Source organism: Anomaloglossus baeobatrachus, chromosome 1 (genome assembly GCF_048569485.1).
Source record: "Anomaloglossus baeobatrachus isolate aAnoBae1 chromosome 1, aAnoBae1.hap1, whole genome shotgun sequence".
Lineage (NCBI taxonomy): Eukaryota > Metazoa > Chordata > Amphibia > Anura > Aromobatidae > Anomaloglossus > Anomaloglossus baeobatrachus.
Genome location: NC_134353.1, coordinates 324,838,053 through 324,862,893, shown reverse-complemented (window position 1 = coordinate 324,862,893; position 24,841 = coordinate 324,838,053). Strand labels below are relative to the sequence as shown.

Genomic DNA, 24,841 nt, shown 5'->3' with positions numbered 1-24,841 from the left:
TGAACATGAAGACGGGAAGGGAGAAAAGGGGGGGGGTTGGGTGGTGGTTGGGGGGGGGGGGAAGGGGGGGGTTAGGGGAATCTATATAAAAACCCTATCGTAATGTGAAAAAATATGGGGCCCGCAAACTATATACACTATATGATCTAAGCTATATACATCTATATACAGATATACAAAAAAAAAAAAAAAAAACAGCCTGAAAGCATCCCAGATTGTTAGGTACCTAAAAGAATCATATAGAGAGTAAATTTATCAGAAGCTGTATTAACATACATCAATGAACCAAAATACTGCGGGGTGAGATCAAGAGCAGAGCCATAACGACCAATATAAGAAAAACCACTTATAGACCTGATTCGTATCTACGGTTCAGCCCGTGTGGTTCTATAGTGTCTAAAGTGTGAATCCATTTGGCTTCAACTTCCCTTAAGCGTCTAATCCTATCACCACCCCTGCGGAGAACATCAACAGAATCAATCACCTGAAAGCGTAATTGTGAGATCATATGTCCTTGTGCAATGAAATGTTGGGGTATGGGTAGTAACGACCGGCCACAACGGATATCAGACTTGTGCTTATTGATGCGGTCCCGGACATGCTGGGTAGTCTCCCCAACATATCCGAGACCGCATGGACACTTAATAAGATAGACTACATAGGCACTATTACAAGTGTATAAGCCCTTGATGTTGTAAATTTTGCCTGTTCTAGGGTGTGAGAATGTTCCACCCTTAATTACATTAGAACACTGGGCACATCCCAAGCATGGGAATGTGCCCCGCTGTGGTGTGTCCAAAAACGCTTGTCGTGACTTATATGTGGTCGAGCCTATGTCAGCCCGAACCAAACTGTTTCTCAAGTTGTCCGATCTTTTGAAACAAAACAGTGGTGGGTTGCCGAATTCTGTTACACATGGATACGCCGCAGATAACAGGGACCAATGTTTCAGTATGATCTGTTTTAGTAGGGGAGAAAAGGGATGAAAGGTGTTGATAAACGGTATATGATTACTAGTGTCACAAGGTCTAATTGTTCCAGGTCGAGTGACTGCAGCCACCGCTGGAGGATAGCCCCTCTCAAGGAACTTATTGCTCATTTCTTGGTGGCGTATTGTCCTGGTATCACTATCAGAGACCAATCTATCAACACGTATGTGCTGTGAACGTGGTAACGATATCTTCATATGTTTAGGATGGTTACTAGTATACAACAATAAACTATTCCTATCTTTTGGTTTGGAATAAATATCCGTAGTCAGTGTCCCTTCTTTCTGCTTAATGATCATACAATCAAGGAAATTGATCTGAGTTAAGTCTTGGTGTATTGTGAACGTGAGCCCCACCATGCATGAATTAATATGACTGAAAAATTCCATCAAAGAGTCTAAACCCCCGTCCCAAATGAGAAAGATATCGTCAATATATCTGCGCCAAACCAAGGCGTGTTTAATGACCAAGGGGTGGGGGTGGACAAATCTCTCCTCAAAAAATGCCATAAAAATATTCGCATAGGGGGGTGCCATGTTAGAACCCATGGCAGTCCCCCTCCGTTGAAGATAGAACTTATCTTGAAATAGGAAGTAGTTCCTGTCCAGGATAACTCTGAGCAAGTCAATGCAGAATTTCTTGTTGTTTACAGGAAGTGAGGTGTAGTTATCAAGGAACCAATTTGTGGCTTGTATACCATCTTCATGATTGATACTCGTGTAAAGGCTATTGACATCCATACTAGCCAGAATGGATGTTGGCGGGATCTGATGTAATTCTGTAATAATCTCGAGGAAATGAGACGTGTCCTTGATGTATGATTGTGTTAATGGAACAAATGGGGACAGAATCTTCGACAGTTTTTGCCAACGGAGACAGTATAGAGTCGGTCGAGGCCACAATGGGCCTACCCGGTGGATGGGAGGGGTTCTTGTGTATCTTGGGTAAAGTGTAGAACACAGGTATAACGGGATGTGTGTTATTTAAAAACCCATGTAATTTCTGATCTATGATGCCTAATTCCAGATATCTTCTGGTCAAATCTCTAATCGTCTTGGCAATTTGTGAAGTGGGATCCTGTGCCAATAGCTCATATGTCTCACGATCTGATAACTGACCCATTATCTCCGAAACATAATACTGCTTATCCATGATAACTACCGCCCCACCTTTATCTGCTGGCTTAATGACAATAGAGGAATTATTTCTAAGGCTGGCTATAGCTCTGCTCTCTTCCACAGATAAATTATTCCTGACATGAAAATCACCTGCCGTGATTCTTTTGTTTAATTCCCTAACTTCATTGGAGACTAGTTCAACATACGTCTCTATCGGATGATAGGACCTTGGGGGTACATAGGAGCTGGGGACCTGTAAATTGAGCTTTTTCAAAGAGAAACACAACTCCTCTGTATTCGGCATAATGTTAATGCCTTGTGTATCTGACAGTTCATTCTGTGCAAAATGAGCTTTAAGGCGGATGGATCTAAAGAAACGTGAGAGTTCCTGTTCAACCTTAAATGTATCATACGATGGAGTAGGACAAAATGTTAAGCCCTTTTGGAGTACTAAGTATTCCGCTGGTGATAGGATGTAGGAGGAAATATTGAAGACCAGGTTGAATTTACCTGTGATCTGGTCCAAACACGTTCTCCCCTCTGGTACCGGTTGGGATCTCCGCCCCCTCCTTGTCTTCTTCTTGGTGGTAACCTGCGTTGTCCTAAAAAAGTTGGTGGCTGCCTCTGTGGTCTGGAATCGGTGTCTGATGTGTCCGAGGAGGAGTATCCTCCGTAACCCTGGGGTCGTCTGGTGTTGTAAGATTCTCCAGCCCGCCATCTATATACCGTTCCTCTGGTGTAGTCGTCCTGGTCTCTAAGGAACTTACTCCTCTTTCTGGCTTCTAGGTCCCTCCGAAACTCACCGATGATGTCATCTGTCTTCTTCTTGAGTTGTGCTAGGTCTGATGCAGATAATGTCTGCTTCAGTTGTTCGTCCGCTGCTCTGATGTTGTCGGATACAAGGCTAATTTCTTTCTGTAAGAAATCTATTGTTAGAACGATAATATCCATGGAGCATTTGTTAATAATTGCCTCAAACCGATCACAAAACTCAATATTCTTGGAAAAGAGGGTTGGTCTTAATGCCACTCTGAGGCCCCGCGGGATCCTTTTCGTGCGGTGATATTCCGCTAAAGTGATTGCATGAAGTTCTAATGACGTATGTCTACGTAGTTCTTTCTCCAGATCTCTTTTCCATATATCCTCTGACGGGATGCTTAAAAAATTGCTGGAAGATGTTATTTTAGATATAATGTTATTAGTCTCTTCCTCATTATAGGAAAAAGTTGTAAAGTGAGATTGTGACATGGGGATATCAAATATTCTATTTGATATTCTGAAAAAGTTACTAAAATGTCAAAAATCGTCTGCCTTGAGGTTGGGAGCAGGGTCAAAAATAAAAGTACAAAAGGGAGAGAAGACCTTGCTTCACCATATAGGTGCTCAGGAGAAAATACGTAGACTGAAAAGGGGGGAGAGCTCCGGCACACTACCTCAATGTAGTCAGACACAAAAGAGTTTCTTTTTATACTTATTTTATTTTGAAAAAAAGATTCATGCATATGATGTCCACAATTTTAACGTTTCGACCATATTTTGGTCTTCATCAAAGGGACCATCTAAATACAAATGTAAACACAAATAATTACAAAGCATATAACAAATGTACAAAAAAATCATCACATATTGTCAACGTAGGGGTTCAGTTTAGAAAAGCGGAAGGATCAATTAGGATTTATGATCATTGTAAGTAGAACATAGGAGGTGTATAATGACCATGATACCAACACCCTATCATAAAATGGAAGGTGTCCGAATGGTGAGGATAGTGTTGTACGGAGTGTAACTGATAAAGCTAACGTTACCTGTGGTAGTTAGGCCAGGTGAGTTGTTACTAGGAAATGCTTCGCGGCAAGTACCGAAGGACCGTAGCTCAAGAGTATAATTAACCATATATTCTATCAAGGATACAAAACAACAACAGGTCTAAACAGCTGGATATAAATTTCAAATCCTCATTCTATATGTACCTAACATTAATACCTTAGAACTATGGATCATGTGTAATACGCCCGGCCGCTATATTAGTTCGGCTCATTCAAATTCTATAGTTAGGTGCAGCCACTGTTTCCTCTATTTGTACCTGACTGGGAACTAAAAATATAGGGAAGCACTTTTTTTTATTTCATGAATTTCATGAAATAATTTTAAAAAAAATTACGTGGGCTTCGCCCAATTTTTGAGTCCAGCCAGGTACAACTAGGCAGCTGGGGATTGGAATCCACAGTGCAGGGTGCCCAAGCTTTCTGGGCACCCCCGCTGCGAATTGCAGTCCGCAGCCACCCCAGAAAATGGCGCTTTCATAGAAGCGCCATCTTCTGGTGCTGTATCCAACTCTTCCAGCTGCCCTGGTGACGGGTGGCTCGCTGGGTAATAATGGGGTTAGGGCTAGCTGTATATTATCAGCTGGCCCTAAGCCCGAAATTCATGGTGTCACGCCAATATTAGGCATAGCCACCATGAATTTCTAGTAAAGATAAAAAAAAACAACACACAGAAAAATATTTTTATTAGAAATAAAACACAACACAATTAGTGACTCCATCTTTATTGAAATAAAGAACCCCTCTCCGCAGTAATCCTGCGTCAGGGTCCCGTGCCGTCCAATCCGGATCCAATATCATCTGATCGGTTTGCTGGAAGGCAAAGCGATCAGATGATGTGTCAGGTTCCAGGATGTGAATCACATCACACATCAGCTGATTGTATAAAAGCAGTTTATACAATCAGATGATGCATCAGTGCAAAAAAAAAAATATTCACTTATGTGCTGATTACCGGCAGCTCCTGGAGTGGAGTCTGATCCTGTCCGATCGCTGCAGGAGCTGCCGGTAATCAGGAGATGAAGTCTCCTGACGGTATCCGCTAACAGGTTAAGCCGGCCGGGCGCCGGCGTCACCGCGAGACTTACGATCAGCTGATGCATCAGGTGACCGCATCAGGTGATCAGCGCCAGGTCCTGCAGCTATCGGAGGTGTCCCGGTCGTCTGCACACAGCCGGAGCGGCGGGTACCGGGAGAGGAGCTGGGAGCGGGCATGACACCGGGAGTCTGCAGACAGGTGAGTATGACATTTTTTTTTTTCTACTGTTCACTTTTGTTTTCGCAGCTGCCTCCACCTCCCGCCCAGATGGCGCCGCACGGCAGCAGACATGCACAGGACTGGAGGTGGACGCGGCGGTGACGGTACCGGGAGGATTCACGCTTCTGTATTTACTGATAGAAGGAATCCTCGTCCTGTAAATGTCACTTTACTGCCCACCCCTTGCGTTTATAGCTGCGTTTTTAGTCATAGAAACGCACTAAAGCGCAGCTATATTTGCAATTTGCGTTTTTCATTGCGTTTTTTAACATCTGATTGAACTCAATGGGTGCAACACGCAGTGAAAAACGTAAAAATAATTGACATGCTGCGTTTTTGTGGGCACCACAAAAACGCAGCTAAAAAAAAACCGCTGTGTGCAGACAGCAAAAATGAAAACTCAAAGACTTTGCGGGGGAAGCAATATCCCAGCGTTTTCTGAGCAAAAACACACCCGAAAAACACGCAAAAAGGCCGCGAAAAACGCACTGTGGGAACTTACCCTCAGGCTGACTTTGAAAGTACTGTTGCTGTGGATTAGGTTGCATATGGAAGGATGCTGGTGGATGAACCATTTGTGGTAGTCTATGAACATTACTTACATTATTTGGATAGCTAATAGAGGATTGCACAGATGTCTGTTGGGAGCCTTGTTGGTAAAAAGATGGCTGTTGTGATGGCATTTGTGTTAATAACGTACCTGTTTGGTGTGGGATAGTTGTTGGCCTATTTTGTGAGTCACTACCCAAAGAAGTAGAGGGCCACTGTATATTTGTTTGTTGCACTACAGTCTTTTCTTGAGAATTAGATGTATGTTCATCAGTTTGGGTTTCCACAGTTAGTTGAGTTGTGTTTGTGTGTGGGCCACGTGGATTTGCTCTCCATTGCTCTATCACTTCAAAAACATATATGGGCTCAGGCTGACGTTGGGTAGCAGAAATCAGTGTGATTATGGATGCCCTCAATCTGTCCTGCCTATCAGGTGCAAACAATGCGAGAGAGGGAGCGACAAAATCTCTCTCCATCACTCTCTGGTATCAGTGAATTCATCATGTGTATTGTTCTGGTATCAATGATATCTGGCAGGGAACGTAAATCTTCATAACGCCTATGTCTGCGACCACGGATAGATTGGGCTACTGTGCGCATGGTATTAGTTGTTATTCTTGGCTGTGTGCCTACATGTTGTTGTGGACTACTCTCTGCGAGAACTGGTGATGGACCACTTTGTTGCCCTGCAGACTTACCTGTGATTGGAATAGTGGATTAACTTGTTCCCAAACCCAAATCAGATGACACTTCGTCTGCTTCTGGCTGGATGGAGTTCTGGGTTGTGGGTTGTTGATAGGAGGTTGGCTCCATTTCTGATGCTGATGTTGCTGTTGCTGATAAGATTGTGTACTGTGCTTCCTCACTGTCTTCTAGATTATCCTCGGTACTATGTGATAAAATGACAATATTAATGAGGGTTTAAACTTACTTAATAAACCCATGTGATCACATTTTTTAAACTTACTTTGTCACCTCCATAATTGGCATAAGGTAGCTGAGTCTGTCATAATGGACATATTTTTTCTCCTTGGAAGCTGCAGCTGTGGTAGCCACTGGGTTAAATTCGCGACGAAATTGGTCACGTGCAGACCGCCACCGCCGTTTCACCATATCCACTGTAACAATTCAACAACAGTATTTTTAGAACAATAATCAAATTAACAAATCTATGCCACTAAGTTCTTGTAATGTTCCTACATAATATATGTCTTTATAAAATGTTTAAGAAAACACAACCAACAACCAAGTCTAGCATATAGTGTCATTTTAAACACACAAGCAAGCCATAATAACCCAGTTCACATGACAATACAAATTTCTATTGTAAAAAATCCAGCTTGTTTTTTTGTATCTAAAATCCAACTGTTAAGGCATACATAAACCTTGACAAAAATACTGACCAAAAAACATGCATTGCCATATGTGTACTATTTTTGAACACAGACTATAAAAAAAGAATAGAACATTTACAAAAATGGATCCAAACACAAAAAATAAAAACCATGCAGTCCTATGCAGGTGAAGCAATGTGTATAGGGATGTTGCACACCAACAATAAACTATACGGTATGTCAGATTTAAAACATGTAGGGCTGTAGCTTTACCAACATGAAATGTATTTGGAAAATGCATGAAATGCTTAGAAGGCCAAATATCCATTTGTACATTATGGAAAAAGCAAAGATTTATCCAAAACCAACAAGATCCACACTTTCCAGTATGTGTGCCACTAGCAGGGGCGGACTGGCCCACCAGGAGGTCGGGAGAACCCCCGGTGGGCCCCTGCTATTGATGGCCACACCCCCCTAGGCCCCACCCCCCTACCCCCCTTGGGCCCCTATGGATATGTGTGAGAGGCCCTCCCCCGGCCGGTAATTTCACTAATCATATCGGCACATTGCCGATATGATTAGTGACAATCCCATTCCCTCTGCAGCGGCAAGCAGGGAGAGCGATCTCCTGCTCTGCCTGCTGTTACTGTCAGTGCCGCGTGGCTCTGACTCATCTGCGCAGCCAGCAACACTGCAGGAGGAGGCAGTCTCAGAGTGATAACTGCTTCCTTCCTGTGCAGGTGCTGGCAGCATCGCGCTGCGGAGGACGGACCAGGCGTCGCCCCAGGCCAGGCTGCAGGAGCAGCAGCACGTGAGTATAGAAGGCGGGGGTCCCCGGGAGGGGTGGAGGTGCGGGGGCCCGGGGAGTGAGCAGGGTCCCCGGAAGGGGGGGGTTGGGGGGGTGCGGGGGCCCGGGGAGTGAGCAGGGGCCCCGGGGGGGGGGGGTGCGGGGGCCCAGGGGGGGTTTACGGGGGCCCAGGGGGGCAAGCAGGGGCCCGGGGGGAGGGGCGGTTGGGCATGTGGAGACTGTGGGCAATCAGATCAGTAACATTAACCCTTATTCCATCGAAATGTCTGCACAGTCAGGGGTGGGATTCAGCCGGTTCTGTCCAGTTCTGGAGAACCGGTTGTTAAAATGGCAGATCCCAGAACCGGCAAGAAACAGCTCCAGCGATCCGGTTCCCTGTATTCATTTGTGTTAGTGTCTCTTTAAGACACTGACACAAATGAATCCCTGTACCTCCGTATGCGCCGCACTTCCGAGTTCAGTGGACCCTGACCCGGCGTGCAGCGACGTGCTGACACTGCAGAGGTCACGGCAGTGTGGGGAGGTAAGCTCCTCCTGCTGTCTGTCAGCGTCAGGCCCTGTGCGCACTAGACGTTTTTGCTGCCTTTTTAGCGGCGTTTATTGCGTTTTTTTGCAGAAAACTATGTGACATTGCTTCCCCAGCAATGTCTATGGGTTTTCAGAAGCGCTGTCCGCACACCACACAGCGCTTTTTTGTACCTGCGTTTTTGTGGTGACCACAAAAACGCAGCATGTTAATTATTTCTGCGTTTTTCTCTGCATTTTCCATCCATTGAGTTCAATGAGATGTTCAAAAACGCAATGAAAAACACAAATTGCAAATATAGCTGCGTTTCTAGGACTAAAAACGCGGCTCTAAACGCAAGGGGTGGGTAGTACAGTGACGTGTACAGGAAGAGGATTCCTTCTGTCAGTAAACACAGAAGCGTGAATCCTCCCGATACCGGCACAGCTGTTTCCATCTCCCGTCCGGCGCCATGTTCGCTCCCATGCGGCGCCATGTACGGGCAGGAGATGGAAGCAGCTGCAAAGTCAAAAGTGAACAGTAGAGAAAAAAAATGTCATACTCACTTGTCTGTAGCCTCCCGGTGCCATGTCCGCTCCCAGCTCCTCTCCAGATACCGCCACCCCTGCTCCGGGTGTGTGCAGACGGCCGGGACACCTCCGATAGCTGCAGGACCTGGCGCTGATCACCTGATGCGGTCACCTGACGGAATCAGCTGACAGTGACAGTGGTGATGCCGGCTTTTTACTACCCGGCCGGCTAAACTATTAGCTGATGCCGTCAGGAGACTTCATCAGCTAATTACCGCCGGGTCCTGCATTGATCGGTCTGACAGGAGTCTGCACTGAAGTGTGTATTTTTTTTGCACTGATGCATCAGCTGATTGTATAAACGGCTTTTATACAATCAGCTGCTGTGTCATGGAATTCACATCCTTGATCCTGACACATCATCTGATCACTTTGCATCCAGCAAACCGATCAGAGGATATTGGATCCGGATTGGACGGCGCGGGACCCTTTACCCAGGATTACTGCGGAGGAGGGGGTTCTTTATTTCAATAAAGATGGAGTCACTAATTGTGTTGTGTTTTATTTCTAATAAAAATATTTTTCTGTGTGTTGTGTTTTTTTTATCTTTACTAGAAATTCATGGTGGCCATGTCTAATATTGGCGTGACATCATGAATTTTGGGCTTAGGGCCACTTGATAATATACAGCTATCCCTAACCCCATTATTACCCAGCGAGCCACCCGACATCAGGGCAGCTGGAAGAGTTGGATACAGCGCCAGAAGATGGCGCTTCTATGAAAGCGCCATTTTCTGGGGTGGCTGCGGACTGCAATTCGCAGAGGGCGTGCCCAGAAAGCTTGGGCACCCTGCACTGCGGATTCCAATCCCCAGCCGCCTAGTTGTACCCGGCTGGACTCAAAAATTGGGCGAAGCCCACATCATTTTTTTTTTAATTATTTAATGAAATTCATGAAATAAAAAAAAAAGGGCTTCTCTATATTTTTGGTTCTCAGCCGGGTACAAATAGGCAGCTGGGAGTTGGGGGCAGCCCATAGCTGCCTGCTGTACCTGGCTAGCATACAAAAATATGGCGAAGCCCACGTCATTTTTTTGGAGGGCAAAAAACTCCTGCATACAGTCCTGGATGGAGCATGCTGAGCCTTGTGGTTCTGCAGCTGCTGTCTGCTCTCCTGCATACACTAGTGGAGAATGAAGAACATAAAAAACGCAGTGTGAAAAAAACATCTAGTGCGCACATACCCTTAGTGTGCAGAGAGCCGCGGAGGACGGAAGACAGAGGAGAGGCCACCGGTACTTGGAGCAGGTAAGCGCTCAGTGAGCCGAAGATGCAGGGAGAGGGGTCACATAAGATGGCAGCTATATGTGGCTATATGGGGAGAGGAACCGCATTAAGATGGCAGCTATATGTGGCTATATGGGGAGAGGAGCCGCATTAAGATGGCAGCTATATGGGGAGAGGGGCCACATAAGATGGGAGCTATATGGGAAAAGGAGCACATGGGATGTGATCTGCTGGGGAAAGAGGCCATAAGGGGATGGGATCTGCAGGGGAAAGAGACCATAATGGGATGAGATCTGCAGGGCAAAAGAGGCCATAATGGGATGAGATCTGCAGGGAAAATGAGGCCATAATGGGATGAGATCTGCAGGGGAAAAGAGGCCATAATGGGATGGGATCTGCAGGGGAAAGAGGCCATAATGGGATGAGATCTGTATGGGGAAGGTCGTCCTTTCCAGTTTTAGCAGGGCTCCTTTAGTAATAATTTTTAAAAACTGTAGAAAAATCATTTAATACAATATGACTAACAGTGACTGGAATAACTGGTGCTGGACAGGAGAGGAAGGGGAAGGAGATTTTACTTTAAATTACTTGTATTTTTTGGTTGAGGAAATTGCGTGAAAATGGGTGTGGCTAACAAAATGGGTGTGGTTCTAGAATGGGTGTGGTTTGCAAATGGGCGGGGTTTACAGAGAACCTGTTAAAAATTTGAATCCCACCCCTGCTATATACAGTACGGTAACTGCATGGTGCTGGTGGGCCCAAAGATTGATTTTTCCTGGTGGGCCCCAGGTACTCCAGTCCGCCGCTGGCCACTAGTGTAGCTCAAAATGAGTAAGGGGCATTAATAAATGCCTAATATACTATGAAAATAATGATTAAATCTCCCAACAGAATGAGCACATGTAGGTAATGACAGAAGCCATGAAAATATCTGTACTCACCATATTTATTTTTCCTTCCAGGGGTGCTTAGAGACCATCCATTTCTGGGGTAGACTTGTTCAGCCACAGACATCCATGCTCTCTCCACCATCAACCTGTCGTGGTATACATCAACACGTCGTGGTATCCATCAACACGTGTGTCCCATAGCTCTGGATGCCTCTCTACTTCCCCAATTAGCCTCTCTGTATCGATCCTTGGCGCCATTATGAGTACCTGTGGTGTTGTATTAGTTAAGTGTTCCCCTGCAGTGAGAGGACAGGTGCCCAGCTGCCGTCTGGCGTGCAAATGAGACAGGATATGAGTGTTTGGCGCCAGAATTAATGGCCTTCAATTGACCTGATAGATTGGAAACAAGTGTTGCTGATGTTTGGATGAAAAACGCACACGAACGATACATGCTGAACACGGACATGCTACGTGTGCTGTCCGTGCAGGCACGGACCCATTGATTTTAGCGGGTCCGTGCCTGCGTACTGACCGCCAAAAACGGACATGTCGGCCGTGTGGGAAAACGCACACACGTACTTACCACACGGACACACGTTCCGTGTGATTTTACGTGTGTGTGCCATCTACCATAGGGGTAACATTGGTCAACGTGTCGCCGGTACGTGCAAAAACGTACCAAACACGTACCGGAGGCACGGATGTGTGTTGCAGGTCTTAGGCAGAAATGTAGGGTCAAGGCAAAGAACCATTCTGTCGTCCAGGATCTTCATGTATGTTCCCTAATAGAAAGAGCTTGGATTTCACCTACTCTTCTGGCAGTGGTAATGGCCACTAAAAAGGCTGTCTTCCGTGCCAGGTTCTCCAGACTTGCAGAAGCGAGGGGTTTGAATGGAGGCAAAGTAAGCTCTTTGAGGACGATATTCAAATCCCAGGCTGGACCCAGGATGGATCTCCGGGGTTGGAGTCTGGTGGCAGCCGTCATGAAGAGTTTGACCAGTGACCTGCGAGATCGAGATCAAAGAATAACGTGAGTGTGGAGATCTGAACCTTAAGGGTGTTAGGTTTCAGGCCTTTCTCTAGGCCACTCTGGAGGAAATAAAAAATCTGGGCCATATTAGGGTGGATGGGATCCAGAGGTTGAGACCCACACCAAGTAGAGAAGACCCCTCAGATCTTGTGGTATATGGCGTTGGTGACCGGCTTCCTGCTTTTCTGAAGCGTAGTAATTACAGCATCTGAGAGTCCTCTATTTTTCAGAATCATGGCTTCAGCAGCCAGGCAGCTAGACTCAGCCTCTGTAGGTTGGGATGATGAATTGGCCCCTGAAGTAGAAGGTTGCTTATTTGAGGTAACAGCAGGGGACCTTCTTGGAGTAGGTTTGTCAGAGCACCGTACCAGCTTCTCTTGCGCCATAGTAGAGCTATCAGAATGATAGCGACTTTTTCCACTCTTATTTTCTGCAGAGTTCTGGCTAGCAACGGAAGCAGTGGGAATGCGTAGACGAAGGTTGAAGTCCCAAGGTTAAGCAAAGGCGTCCACTGCCAGGCATTGGTCTGTGGAATTCAGGGAAAAGTATGGATGCAAGTTTGCGTTGTCTCGACTTGCAAATAGATCTACATCTGGGAGACCCCATCCAGTGACTAAGCCCTGAAAGATTTCCTCGTTCAAGCTCCACTCGCCTGGCCATATGTCCGTCCAACTCAGGAAGTCCGCCTGGATATTGTCCGAACCTTTCAGATGGAATGGTGAAAGGGAGAGGAGACACTGTTCTGCCGAGGAAAATATTCTGAACGACACCATCTTCAGGGAAGCGTATGTTGTACCTCCTTGATGAAGCAGGAAGGCTACAGTCATCATATTGTCTGAATAGAATCTTACATGCTTACTGTGGATGAGAGAGACAGCCACCTTTAGAGCCTCCTCCAATGCACTCAGCTCCCTGAAATTGGAGGACCTGACACTGTTTTGCTGTGTACAGGTTCCTTGGAAGGACGTCTGACCCACTACTGCTTCCCAACCCCTCTTGCTGGCATCTGTTGTGACTGTGACCAGAGGTGTTTGGTTCCAGAGCACCCCCTTCTTCAGATGGTTTCAGATTAACCACCATGCAAGATAAGCCTTCACATGGCTGGGTATCGAAATTATTTTGTTTAATGTACTTTGAGACCCGTTCCAGGAAGAGAGGATGTGAGTTTGTAACATCCTTGTGAGGGATTGTGCCCAGTGCCCACACTACCGACGGAATGCAAGACGTCATCAGGCCAAGTACAGACATTGCTGATCTGAGGGAATTTGTTCTCAGGTCCCGTAAGGTTTTGACTTTGGTCCTTACTTCCAACTGTCTGTCCTCTGGTAAGAAAGATGTTTGTCTCCCAGAGTCTAAGCGAACTCCTAAGAATTTTTTGTTGTGGAAGGGGGTAGGTTTTGTGCCGCCCCCGTGCCAGCAGCCAGGCTGCTCGGATATGGATCCGCAGTGTGGCTCGAGGGATTCTACCGGACCCGGGGGTCACGCGGACACTTCAAATAAAAGGGGACGTATTTGTACGGGATTTGCCGTAAACAGTCTGTGACGCCACCCACAGTGTGTGGTGAAGTGTGGCACCACTGCTGCTGTTGTGGGGCTACCGGGGGCGATGGGATGGCAGCTGGATGTTAACCCCTCCGTGGGTAGGGATGGATGCCCCAGGGCCCACTGTCTCTGTGCTGAGGGTGGTGATTGCAGGGGCCGGCGCGCCCGGTCAGACCGGGAAATGTTAGTTTACTCACGATTGAATGAATCACACAAGTCCAGTGGTAAACCAAGGTGCTGGTGGCTGGCCGCCACGGCCGGGTGTATTCTGGTCCCACACCCGGGCTGATTGTCTGTGTCACTTTCCTCTGCACTGTGTTTTTGGTGTGGTGGACTTCCCAGTGTGAAACACGGGAGTGCTCTCCCGGTACTTTGGTTGGGAGCCATGCCCGCTGACGCTGGCCCGTGGGATCTACCAGGCCCTGGCGGATGCCCTATCCCCCGTGGTGGGCTGTTGTCTGCTTTTGGGACTTTGGTTGGGATAGGACCTAAAATCCTGCCCTCAATTGGTTAATTAGCTAGGCCGTTGGTTCCGGTCCTGGCTTCAGGGTCCATGTTCCAAGCATGGTTTCCGGGTCGGTTCTCCGGTGTCGGTACCGGCGGGCTCCAACCCTGTCCCAGTCCACCTCGGATCTCCGGCAGCCATCTTCCAGTCTCCTGACAGACACGGACCACCGTCTGCCACCTAGCCAGTACGCCGGGGCTCCAACCCCGACGCCTTTCCTTTCTGACTCCGCACTTCACTTTCTGACTCCTCTCCACTTGAACTACAACCCTCAACGCCGGCTTCTACTTCAACTGCTGCTTTCCCCGCCCTAGGTGGGCGTTCTCCATCCGCCTGGTCCGGCCCACTGGTGTGCCTTTTCTACCCTGGGGGGATGACTAGGGTTTTGTTGGCTGGTGTGACCCTGTGTGGGAAGGTGTTATGCGGGGGCCTATTTTGTGTGACCACCTGGTGGTGCCAGGGCATCACAGTTCGACTTCTGGAAGTTTATACTCCATCCTAAAGAGTCCAGGACTTGAAGGGTTGTTCTGACATGGCTCTCTAATATTGGTGTGGATGGTGCAATGATCAGGAGATCGTCCAAATATTGGACGATGCTGATGTTTGGTTTCCTCAGGTGAGCAATTGGTTCTACGAGGATTTTGGTGAAGATTCTGGGAGCGGAGGAGATGCCGAAGGGGAGGACATCGTACTGGAAGTGCAGGATCTGGTGTTGGACTGCAAACCGTAGGAACTGTTTGTGTGACAGATGGATGGGTACGTGATAGTATGCATCCTGAAGATCTATCGTGGCCATCACGCAGTATTGGCCGATAAAGGGAATCGTGGACTTTATTGATTCCATCTTGAATGCCCTGTATACCACATAGGTGTTCAGTGGCTTCAGATTCAAAATCATCCTGGATGAACCATTGGGTTTTTTCATCACAAATAGGTAGGAGTAATGACCCTGGCCCTGTTCGTTTGTTGGGACAGGGGATATTACCCCTAATACCTGAATTTTCTGAAGATTGGACAGAGGTTTACCCCGTAGCTCTGAAGATGGGAGCGATGTGATCCTCAACCGTTGAGGAGGGCAGGAAGGAGAATTCTATTTTTAATCCTTCCTTAATGTTGAGACCCACGCTTTGGATGAGATTGTCAGCCATTGTGAGAGGAACCGTGAGATCCGACCCCCAACTGGTCTGGTGTCACTTATTATCGTGGGGCTGGTTACGAGAGAGAAAAATATTCCTACCTCTGCCTCCTTTGGGGTAACTCCAGCGTCCTGTTTTAACTTTCCCCTTGTATTGGGGGGTTGGGTTTTGAAAGGGACGAAAGGGTTTCTTCCTTTGGTCCTTTTGTTCAGGTAAGAATGTTTTTTTGTCCGCTGTCTTCTCAACTAATTCGTCCAGCAATGGGCCAAACACACATTCTCCCTGGAAGGGGATGGAGCAGAGTTTGGTTTTTGAGGCAATATCTCCACTCCATAATTTGAGCCACAATGCACGCCTGGCCGAGTTGGATAAAAAAGGAATTTTTAGCCGCTACTCTCACTGACTGCTGAGGAGTCTGCCAGGAAACCAGTGGCTTTCTGGAGAAGAGGGTTAGAAGCAAGTATGTCATCACTTGGAGTGCCCCCCTCTAGATACTCTGTAAGTTGGTCTAGCCAGAGAGCCATGGACCTGGCAACGCAGGTGGAGGCTATGTTAGTATAGAGCAGTAAGGAGAAGGTCTCCCAGGATTTTTTGAGGAGACTTTCCATTTTACGGTCCATAGGATCCCTGAGCTGGGATGAATCATCAAACAGTAGCGTGGTCTTCGTGATTTGAACATCCACTTTGGGAATCTCAGTCCATTGTTTGGAGATTTTCTCATCAAATTGGAATCTTCCCTTAAGTTCTGAAGAGTCCGAAAGGCTTTTCTCTGGTAATTCCCACAAGTGAAGGATCAAGTTCTGAATGGTCTCATAAATGGGAAAAGGTTTTGATTTTTTTAGCCCTGAGACCCCCCAAACATTTTGTCCTGGATAGACTTCACAGTCTCTTCCTCCTCTACCCCCATAGTATTCCTCACTGCCCCCCCGTAATTCATCCATATCCTTGGAAGAGAAATAATATTTCTTCCTCACAGAGTGGGACCCTAGTGCTGAGACCGACTCCTCCTCCTCCAACTGTCCTTCTGATAGAGAAGCAGGATAGGGATTGAGAGAGGGATGCAATGGAAGCCTGGACCTCCTGACATACGAGCCCTTTAATTTCCTCTAGGAAGGATGGTTGTTCCTTTTTGAGAACCTTATCCGTGCATGACTGACAAAGTTTTTTTGCATGTGAAGCCGGAAGCTTTTTTGCACATATGGGACATTTTTGGCTCGGGGACTTCTTTTTCGGCACAGGCAATTTGTCCCACTAAAGGCCCCGTCACACACAGAGATAAATCTTTGGCACATCTGTGGTTGCAGTAAAATCATGGACATATTGTTCCATTTGTACACAGCCACAAACCTGGCACCGATTATCCACAATTTCACTGCAACCACAGATCTGCCACAGATTTATCTCTGTGTGCGACAGGGCCTTAAGGGGGAGAAAATAAGGTACTCAGATACCTGCCCCAATAGAGGAGAAGCCACATACTGCTCAGACATATGGGACTGGGAATGTGAAGAGCAGACATACTGACCCTCCCCCACCCGTTACAGGACTCACTGTGCCGGGAATGATGCTGGGCGATGCAGAGTGGGAAGACGGTTCACTCTCCATGATGCAGGGAATTTTTGTCCTACCTGGAGATGTCTTCTGACTGGGTACTTTTATAGGAGTGTCGGGCCTTCAGCGTCACATGCCTGGATGCTGGCTCCTCCCCACGGGGGGGGGGGGGTCGTCATGGGTAGACCCGAGGCGCACCCAGATTAGCCACGTCGTCTGAAGCGTGCGCTCCAAGGTGGAATGCACCCAGGGCGAATCCCGCCATACCGGAGCGTGACTACAGAATCTCTGTACGTTCCGACCTGGAACGCATAACCGCACGTGCGCACAGGCACGGAACCGAAACCGGAAGTGACGACCGCAGTCACTTCCGGTGCATGCTAATGCCTGGAGATGATGAGAGGAAGGAAGAGTGTGGGGGGTCCCAAATCATGGCTAGACGGGAGCAGCTACAGAGGAGGAGGAGGCAGAGCCACGACTTCAGCTGCCCAGTATCCTGACTCAGGTTACTCCGATCACCGGCCATGGAGCACCACAGGATAACCTCTTCATGCCCTGATAGGGACAGGAAAAAACACTGGAGAGGAGGGGCCGCCTTTTAACCTCTTTGTGTTTCCTGTCCCTATTAGGGCAGGGAGTCATCCTCCTGTTGTGCTGTCGTGGAGGGTGATTATGTGTATTTATATATATATATATATATATATATATATATATATATATATATATATATATATATATATATATATATATATATATTACACACAGTACAGACCAAACGCTTAGCCACACCTTCTCAAAGAGTTTTCTTTATTTTCAGGACTCTGTAAATTGTAGATTCACATTGAAGGCATCAAAACTATGAATTAAACATGTGGAATGATATACTTAAGAAAGTGTGAAACAACTGAAAATATATCTTATATTCTAGGTTCTTCAAAGTAGCCACCTTTTGCTTTCATTACTACTTTGCACACTCTTGGCATTCTCTTGATGAGCTTCAAGAGGTAGTCATCGGATATGATTTTCCAACAGTCTTGAAGGAGCTCCCAGAGAGGTTTAGCACTTGTTGGCCCTTTTGCCTTCACTCTGCGGTCCAGCTCACCCCCAAACCATCTCGATTGGGTTCAGGTCTGGTGACTGTGGAGACCAGGTCATCTGGCGTAGCACCCCATCACTCTCCTTCTTAGTCAAATAGCCCTTACACAGCCTGGAGGTGTGTTTGGGGTCATTGTCCTGTTGAAAAATAAATGATGGTCTAACTAAATGCAAACCAGATGGAATAGCACACCGCTGCAAGATGCTGTGGTAGGCATACTGGTTCTGTATGCCTTCAATTTTGAATAAATCCCCAACAGTGTCACCAGCAAAGCTCCCCCGCACCATCACACCTCCTCCTCCATGCTTCACGGTGGGAACCAGCCATGCAGAGTCCATCCGTTCACCTTTTCTACAAAGACACGGTGGTTGGATCCAAAGATCTCAAATTTGGACTCATCAGACCAAAACACAGATTTCCACTGGTCTAATGTCCAATCCTTGTGTTCTTTAGCCCAAACAAGTCTCTTCTGCTTGTTGACTGTCCTTAGCAGTGGTTTCCTAGCAGCTATTTTACCATGAAGGCCTGCTGCACAAAGTCTCCTCTTAACAGTTGTTCTAGAGATGAGGTGTGTCCAAACTTTTGGTCTGTACTAATATATATAATATACAGTTAGGTACAGAAATATTTGGACAGTGACAAAATTTTCGCGAGTTGGGCTCTGCATGCCACCACATTGGATTTGAAATGAAACCTCTACAACAGAATTCAAGTGCAGATTGTAACGTTTAATTTGAAGGTTTGAACAAAAATATCTGATAGAAATTGTAGGAATGGTACACATTTCTTTACAAACACTCCACATTTTAGGAGGTCAAAAGTAATTGGACAAATAAACCAAACCCAAACAAAATATTTTTATTTTCAATATTTTGTTGCAAATCCTTTGGAGGCAATCACTGCCTTAAGTCTGGAACCCATGGACATCACCAAACGCTGGGTTTCCTCCTTCTTAATGCTTTGCCAGGCCTTTACAGCCGCAGCCTTCAGGTCTTGCTTGTTTGTGGGTCTTTCCGTCTTAAGTCTGGATTTGAGCAAGTGAAATGCATGCTCAATTGGGTTAAGATCTGGTGATTGACTTGGCCATTGCAGAATGTTCCACTTTTTTGCACTCATGAACTCATGGGTAGCTTTGGCTGTATGCTTGGAGTCATTGTCCATCTGTACTATGAAGCGCCGTCCGATCAACTATGCGGCATTTGGCTGAATCTGGGCTGAAAGTATATCCCGGTACACTTCAGAATTCATCCGGCTACTCTTGTCTGCTGTTATGTCATCAATAAACACAAGTGACCCAGTGGCATTGAAAGCCATGCATGCCCATGCCATCACGTTGCCTCCACCATGTTTTACAGAGGATGTGGTGTGCCTTGGATCATGTGCCATTCCCTTTCTTCTCCAAACTTTTTTCTTCCCATCATTCTGGTACAGGTTGATCTTTGTCTCATCTGTCCATAGAATACTTTTCCAGAACTGAGCTGGCTTCATGAGGTGTTTTTCAGCAAATTTAACTCTGGACTGTGTATTTTTGGAATTGATTAATGGTTTGCATCTAGATGTGAACCCTTTGTATTTACTTTCATGGAGTCTTCTCTTTACTGTTGACTTAGAGACAGATACACCTACTTCACTGAGAGTGTTCTGGACTTCAGTTGATGTTGTGAACGGGTTCTTCTTCACCAAAGAAAGTATGCGGCGATCATCCACCACTGTTGTCATCCGTGGACGCCCAGGCCTTTTTGAGTTCCCAAGCTCACCAGTCAATTCCTTTTTTCTCAGAATGTACCCGACTGTTGATTTTGCTACTCCAAGCATGTCTGCTATCTCTCTGATGGATTTTTTCTTTTTTTTCAGCCTCAGGATGTTCTGCTTCACCTCAATTGAGAGTTCCTTAGACCGCATGTTATCTGGTCACAGCAACAGCTTCCAAATGCAAAACCACACACCTGTAATCAACCCCAGACCTTTTAACTACTTCATTGATTACAGGTTAACGAGGGAGACGCCTTCAGAGTTAATTGCAGCCCTTAGAGTCCCTTGTCCAATTATTTTTGGTCCCTTGAAAAAGAGGAGGCTATGCATTACAGAGCTATGATTCCTAAACCCTTTCTCCGATTTGGATGTGAAAACTCCCATATTGCAGCTGGGAGTGTGCACTTTCAGCCCATATTATATATATAATTGTATTTCTGAACATGTTTTTGTAAACAGCTAAAATAACAAAACTTGTGTCACTGTCCAAATATTTCTGGACCTAACTGTGTATATATATATATATATATATATATATATATATATTACATATATACACACACACACACACACACACACACACACACACACACACACTTTGCTTTTATTGATACAAAACATATAAGGCTGACAAAAATAAAGGTTGAAAACCTATTCTCTATTGACTTACTGCCATATTGCCTTTAAGATGAGGCTCTACAGTCAGGTATTGTTTATATACTTATTGTGTATTCTATAGTGTCCTGATACTTCATTGGGGGTAAGTACAGGATTATTATGTCCATCCCCCTATTTCATCCATTCTTTTTCTCGTCAATTGTGTTTTTAACCTTTGTTTTTGTAAGCCTTATATGTATGTTTTGTATCAATAAAAGCCATGTTTATATATAAATAGCTGGGTGTGCACATTTTTACTTGGCAGCTTTTTACCTCTCATGTTACGATTCATTTTTTTGCATAGTCTTTGTTAGCATCCTGCCCTTTATTTATATTTATTACACTGTGGTGCCCACTACTTCTTTCTTAAAGTGTTACAAGTAGCAGTGTGTGTGAGGGGGAGGGGGTATTATACATAGAGGCAGTGTGGGAGAGATATTATGGAGAGGGGCGGTGGAGGGTGTATTATGGAGAGAGTCGGTGTAAGGGGTGTATTATTAATTTTCTGAGTGAAATACTTCATTTTCTGGAACAACTTCAAGGGTACTAAAGGGTACTTTACACGCTGCGACATCGCTACCGATATATCGTCAGGGTCACGTCGTTAGTGACGCACATCCGGCGCCGGTAGCGACATCGCAGCGTGTGACACCAAGGAGCGACGATCAACGATCGCAAAATCGTCCAAAAACGGTGATCGTTGACACGTCGCTCCTTTCGTTAATATCACTGCTGCCACAGGTACGATGTTGTTTGTCAGTCCTGAAGCAGCACACATCGCTGTATGTGACACCGCAGGAACGAGGAACATCTCCTTCCCTGCCTCCACCGCCAATGCGGAAGGAAGGAGGTGGGCGGGATGTTACGTCCCGCTCCTCTCCGCCCCTCCGCTTTTTTTCGGACAGCCGCTTAGTGACGTCGCTGTGACGCCGAACGCACCTCCCCCTTGATGGAGGGATTGTTAGGCGGTCACAGCGACGTCGCTGCACAGGTATGTGCGTGTAATGCTGCTGTAGCGATAACGTTCACTACGGCAGCGATCACCAAATGTCGCACGTACGACGGGGGCGGGTGCTATCGCGCTCGACATCGCTAGCAATCGCTAGCGATGTCGCAGCGTGTAAAGCACCCTTAGCACTTTTAGCTGTATGTGTGTGTGTGTATACACACGTTTTTCCAAGAGTGGCAGTGAGACTGTGGGAGGTTTGCGGGGTGGAGGAGGAGCTGGGCTGGAGCTTGGGCGGAGTTCCAAGGGGGCCCGAAAATTTTGCCAGTATGGGACCCTGAAATTCCTAGTAGCAACTGATAATGGAATTTAACTAGTTAAAGTAGTTTAACTAGTTAAGAGTAGTGGGTTGATCTACCCACGCCTGTTAGACTGCTTTCACCCTTGCGTTGTTTTGCACCCATCACAATCAGTTGTGTGACTGATGCAACGGATGCGTTGCAGATAGTGGCACAACTGATGTGACTGATGCTGCAAAAAAAAACCAATCCGTTTTGTTTGTTTTTTTACTGTTTTACCGGTGGCCGGCTTTTCTGAGCGATCAACTGATTGCCCGGTTGGTGCCTTTTGTGAAGATCAGCTGATCGCTCAGAAAAGGCGGCCCCCGGCCGATCAGCTGATCGCTCAGAAAAGGCGGCCCTCGGCCGATCAGCTGATCGCTCAGAAAAGGCGGCCCTCGGCCGATCAGCTGATCGCTCAGAAAAGGCGGCCCCCGGCCGATCAGCTGATCGTTCCTGCTGCTGGAACTGAATTTACAGTCCATCATGGTTTTTTACTGTGCGCATGCTCACAGTAAAAAAAACAAACCACCGCACGCACACAAAAAACGTTAGTGTGCATTTCTACCGCCTGACGGTCAGTCAGTAAACGACTGATCCGTCACGCGGCGGATACAACGCAGGGCCATCAGTCACAATCTGTCGCTAATAGAAGTCAATAGGGAAAAAACGAATTCCTGCAAAATATTTTGCAGGATATTGTACTTCCTCAAGGCGACGGATTGTGACTGATGCAAAACAACGCAAGTGTGGAAGCAGCCTAAGTTGCACAGGTCAAGCCTGCAAAAAAGGGAGAGACGTGACCCTGGCTGTACCAATATGTCATGAAGGGGTTAAGGCAGCGTATGGACAGATATTTTTAGAGGGCATTTTAAAAATATATTTTTTTAAGGGCACTGTATAGGTATGTAGTAAACACTACCAGATTAGATGCAAGTCTGCAGAGACAAACAAAGTCATCATGGGGTCTGGACAAGATGGAGACAAAAAGAAAGAATAACTCAATCTGAGAAGGTGTTGTCTATAACCTTATATACTTAGATGTAAATGTTTAGTTGTGATCCTGCCGGCATCTCATTAGTACTGTGTTTCCTGTATTGTCCGCATTCTGTGATGGCTGTTAACAACATCACCCAGTATCTCCTAACAATGGCTCAGGGCATACTGGGATTGTAGGTTCAAGTGATACAAATGTAAATGAGTCAGGACATTACAACTGATCCCTGTACTAAGCTTGGCTCATGTATTCAAGTATTTATGGTGATTCTGGGAATATGTTCCTGTATAGATGATGGTTCTGGTCTGGTTTTTGTACTGATAGTTTTAGTGATGTATTAATGTACTGATTATGGTACTAGTGTTAAGCTGGGTTTACACACTGAGACTTTCTAGCGATCCAACCTGCGATCTCAACCTAGCCGGGATCGCTACAAAGTCTCTAGTGAGCTGTCAAACAGGCAGACCTGGCCAACGACCTAACAGCGATCCGGACCTGCAGAGCGACTAGCTGGTCGTTGGGGACGTGTCAAAAAAGCAGGTGAACTTCACCCGACTTCATTTAATGCCGCGCGGCTCTGTATGTGTGCCGTGTAAATAAATAATTAAAAAATCCGGCGTGCGGTCCCCCCCTCTTTTAATAACAGCCAGATAAAGCCATACGGCTGCAGGCTGGTATTCTCAGGATGGGGAGCCCCACGTTATGGGGAGCCCCCCAGCCTAACAATATCAGCCAGCAGACGCCCAGAATTGCCGCATACATTAGATGCGACAGATCTGGGACTGTACCCGGCTCTTCCCGATTTGCCCTGGTGCGTTGGCAAATCGGGGTAATAAGGAGTTATTGGCAGCCCATAGCTGCCAATAAGTCCTAGATTAATCATGTCAGGCGTCTGAGACACCCTCCATGATTAATCTGTAAATTACAGTAAATAAACACACACCCGAAAAATCCTTTATTAGAAATAAAAAACACAAACACATTCCCTCATTACCAATTTATTACCCACAACAAAGCCCTCCATGTCCGGCGTAATCCACGGTCCTCCAGCGTCGCGTCCAGCTCTGCTGCATGCAGGTGACAGGAGCAGCAGAAGACACAGCCGCTCCTGTCACCTGCACGCAGCTAATGAAGGCAATAGCGCGAGCAGCTGAGCAGTCACTGAGGTTACCTGGATCCAGCGGTGGATGCAGCGGTGGCCGCGGGTAACCTCAGTGACAGCTCAGCTGATCGCGCTACTCACCTCATTGTGGAGCTGACCGGAGCGGCGGTGAGTAGCGCGATCAGCTGAGCTGTCACTGAGGTTACCCGTGGCCACCGCTGGATCCACCGCTGGATCCACTGCTGGATCCAGGTAACCTCAGTGACTGCTCAGCTGCTCGCGCTATTGCCTTCATTAGCTGCGTGCAGGTGACAGGAGCGGCTGTGTCTTCTGCTGCTCCTGTCACCTGCATGCAGCAGAGCTGGACGCGACGCTGGAGGACCGTGGATTACGCCGGACATGGAGGGCTTTGTTGTGGGTAATAAATTGGTAATGAGGGAATGTGTTTGTGTTTTTTATTTCTAATAAAGGATTTTTCGGGTGTGTGTTTATTTACTGTAATTTACAGATTAATCATGGAGGGTGTCTCATAGACGCCTGACATGATTAATCTAGGACTTATTGGCAGCTATGGGCTGCCAATAACTCCTTATTACCCCGATTTGCCAACGCACCAGGGCAAATCGGGAAGAGCCGGGTACAGTCCCAGAACTGTCGCATCTAATGTATACGGCAATTCTGGGCGACTGCTGACTGATATTGTTAGGCTGGGGGGCTCCCAATAACGTGGGGCTCCCCATCCTGAGAATACCAGCCTGCAGCCGTATGGTTTTATCTGGCTGGTTTTAAAATTAGGGGGGACCGCACGCAGTTTTTTTTAATTATTTATTTATTTCAATGCACAGTATAGACACGCCCACCGGCTGCTGTGATTGGGTGCAGTGACACAGCTGTCACTCAGCGTGGGGGCGTGTCTCACTGTAAAAAATCATAGGCGCCGGTGGGCGGGGAAAGCAGGGAATACGAGATTGTTTAATGGGCGGCCGGCTTTTTCAAAAAAGGAAAAGCCGCTGGAGCAGTGTGAACGCCGTGCAGCGCCGGGGATCGGGGATCGGTGAGTATGAGAGAGGGGGGGACACTTCAGTCACTCGGGGGATT

The 24,841-nt window shown here is 46.7% G+C and overlaps 1 protein-coding gene across 1 annotated transcript in view; it reads right to left on the bottom strand.

The window, feature by feature from the left end:
• The window catches only part of LOC142312796 (uncharacterized), a 31,645-nt gene that overhangs the window by 1,866 nt on the left and 4,938 nt on the right, over window positions 1–24,841 (bottom strand). Inside the window, exons 2-4 of the mRNA XM_075351785.1 lie at window positions 6,705–6,855; window positions 6,436–6,626; window positions 2,618–3,666 (exon numbers count right to left, since the gene is read on the bottom strand). Coding sequence (XP_075207900.1) covers window positions 2,618–3,355 — 738 coding nt within the window. The 5' untranslated portion in view covers window positions 3,356–3,666; window positions 6,436–6,626; window positions 6,705–6,855. The remainder of the gene's footprint in view (window positions 1–2,617; window positions 3,667–6,435; window positions 6,627–6,704; window positions 6,856–24,841) is intronic.